The sequence below is a fragment of the Labrus bergylta genome, chromosome 11 (assembly GCF_963930695.1).
Source record: "Labrus bergylta chromosome 11, fLabBer1.1, whole genome shotgun sequence".
NCBI classification, from domain to species: Eukaryota; Metazoa; Chordata; class Actinopteri; order Labriformes; family Labridae; genus Labrus; species Labrus bergylta.
In genome coordinates this window covers 6,824,331-6,826,487 of record NC_089205.1, presented here as the reverse complement: position 1 = coordinate 6,826,487, position 2,157 = coordinate 6,824,331, and the positions used below count along the sequence as shown (strand labels likewise).

The 2,157-nt window shown below is 35.6% G+C and overlaps 1 protein-coding gene across 1 annotated transcript; it reads right to left on the bottom strand.

Moving 5' to 3' along the window:
- Positions 1–620: 620 nt before the first annotated feature.
- Positions 621–1,710, bottom strand: LOC109989286 (trace amine-associated receptor 1-like). Its single transcript, XM_065960499.1, has 2 exons — positions 1,422–1,710; positions 621–1,352 (listed from the first exon to the last, which is right to left on the bottom strand). The coding sequence occupies exons 1-2, from the start codon at positions 1,708–1,710 to the stop codon at positions 715–717; spliced, it is 927 nt and encodes a 308-aa protein (XP_065816571.1). The 3' UTR covers positions 621–714.
- Positions 1,711–2,157: the final 447 nt, after the last annotated feature.

The following is a 2,157-nucleotide window of genomic DNA, read 5'->3' as shown; positions in this document are numbered from 1 at the left end:
TTGTTAAGTAGCATACTACATTTTGTCATAGATATATCTTCAAAATAGAGACATCCTCTGTAGAACACAGACATCCATAACACATGTGCAGTTAAAGCATTTGTGTCAGGCTTCTACACACAGAGAAACATTAAATAACAACCTACCTGCATATGCATACCTGACACAACTGTGATAAATACCAATGAAAAACATATCAGGATATATGGGAATACTATGTACATAACATAGAGCTATAAACATTCAGATATTTATCTAATCTAGCACTCAGTTAGGGATGTGCATCTTTTTTTAATATCAAACATGATAGCACAACATTTTTACAATATCCACATCTACTTTGGTCTGTAACAGTCCACTTACAGGTCCTGTCATGTTATTTTAACAAGAATGATTTCCGTCTATAGCTTTAGGAGTACAAGTACTCTCTTATAACAACATAAATGGCCATGTCAGCATGATGCTATTTAAAATGTAACTTTTCTAAAAACAAAATTTAAGAAACTCAATAGGGAAGAGCTGACAGTGATAAATGCAACCCAAATACAGTGACTAAATGTGACATTACTGAATAAATATTAAAATATATGATTTATGTTTTTGTTAATATTATGGTCGACCCAAACTCTGTAAAGTCCAGTACCATTGATTCAGTTGACTCAATGTTGTGCATGTCATAATCATTTCATGCGAGTTTCTACTTTTTTTATAAAGTTATTCAGGTAAAAGTGTTGTCTCAGAAATGTCATATTTGAAGACGTTACCGGAGGTTATTAATTTAAAAGCCTTTCTGAACCAACTATAAAAGAATGCATAAATCATAGGGTTCACAGTAGAATTAAAGTAGCACAACCATGCAAGTGTTACAAAAAATTCAGGGGGTATTGAGTAACCGACATAGGGATCAATGATGACACAAACAAAAAATGGAGTCCAAAAAGAAAGAAAAACCCCCATTATGATAGCCAGGGTTTTAGTGGCTTTTGTCTGACTTGTGTTTGACTTTTTTACTGACTTCACACATCCTGCATTCTGAATGCTGCGAAACTGTCTACGTGCTACAAGGTAAATCTTTAGGTACACACAAAGCATTAATATCCCCGGCAAATAAAAGGAAATTACTGATGAGACAGTACCAGACACTCCACTGTGAATCAAAACACATCCTCCTTCACATACAACATGGTTATAATAAAACTCTTCAACACCCAAAATATTTAACTTTAGAAAAATCATTCCAAACCCTAAAATAACTGAAATACTCCAACTGAGCAGGATCATGATCAAAACAATTTTAACAGATATTTTTCTTCTGTAAAGCAGAGGTTGGCAAACAGCGTAGTATCGGTCGACTGATATCGATAACAAATTGAGAATTGATGCTGTACACAACGTGATGTCAGAACTAATGAAGATTTTACAGAAGAAGTCACCAAAATACCAACAAGACTCAACAGTTTGAATCATAAAAGGGAACATGACTATTATCCCTAAAAGCAGGTCAGACATAGCCAGAGACAAAATCAGGTAATTTGTTGGAGTATGGAGCTGCTTAAAATAAGCCACTGAGAAAGTGACCAAAAGGTTTCCACACACTGTTAGAATGACTGTGACCCCAAAAATGATGTAGAGGGTAACACGTAGGGGGATGGGATAAATGGTTTTCAGGCATGAAGCATTGATTGACTCATAGCAGAGCACTGGCTCCATCTGTTTGAAGGGAAACAAGAATGAACAACAATTCATCAGTTGAATGAAGTATAGATACAACTCTTAAGATCAATTACCCTCTCATTGGTTAGTAAATAACTGTCGAACAGTGCTGGAAAGCATTGATATTCCTTTGCTTCCAAAATTGTAATTGTATTAAATAATATTGAAACCTCATTTTCTACAGGACATTTTTCAGCTCGGTTCAAAACCAGAATGAGTTCATCAGAACAAACACAGTTGGTCTTCAGTCCCACACTTACCTTCCATAACCAGCTGGATTGTGTGGCCGACAAACATTTTGCCTCCTATGTCAAACGTTTCAGAGATCATTGTACTACTAAGCGCTTAAGTAGCTTGCCAAATAAAGTCTGAGGTTAAATAATAGATCTGAGGGTGAGGTTGGACATTTTTTCCCAGTGGACTGCATAGGATGGTTCAGGTGAA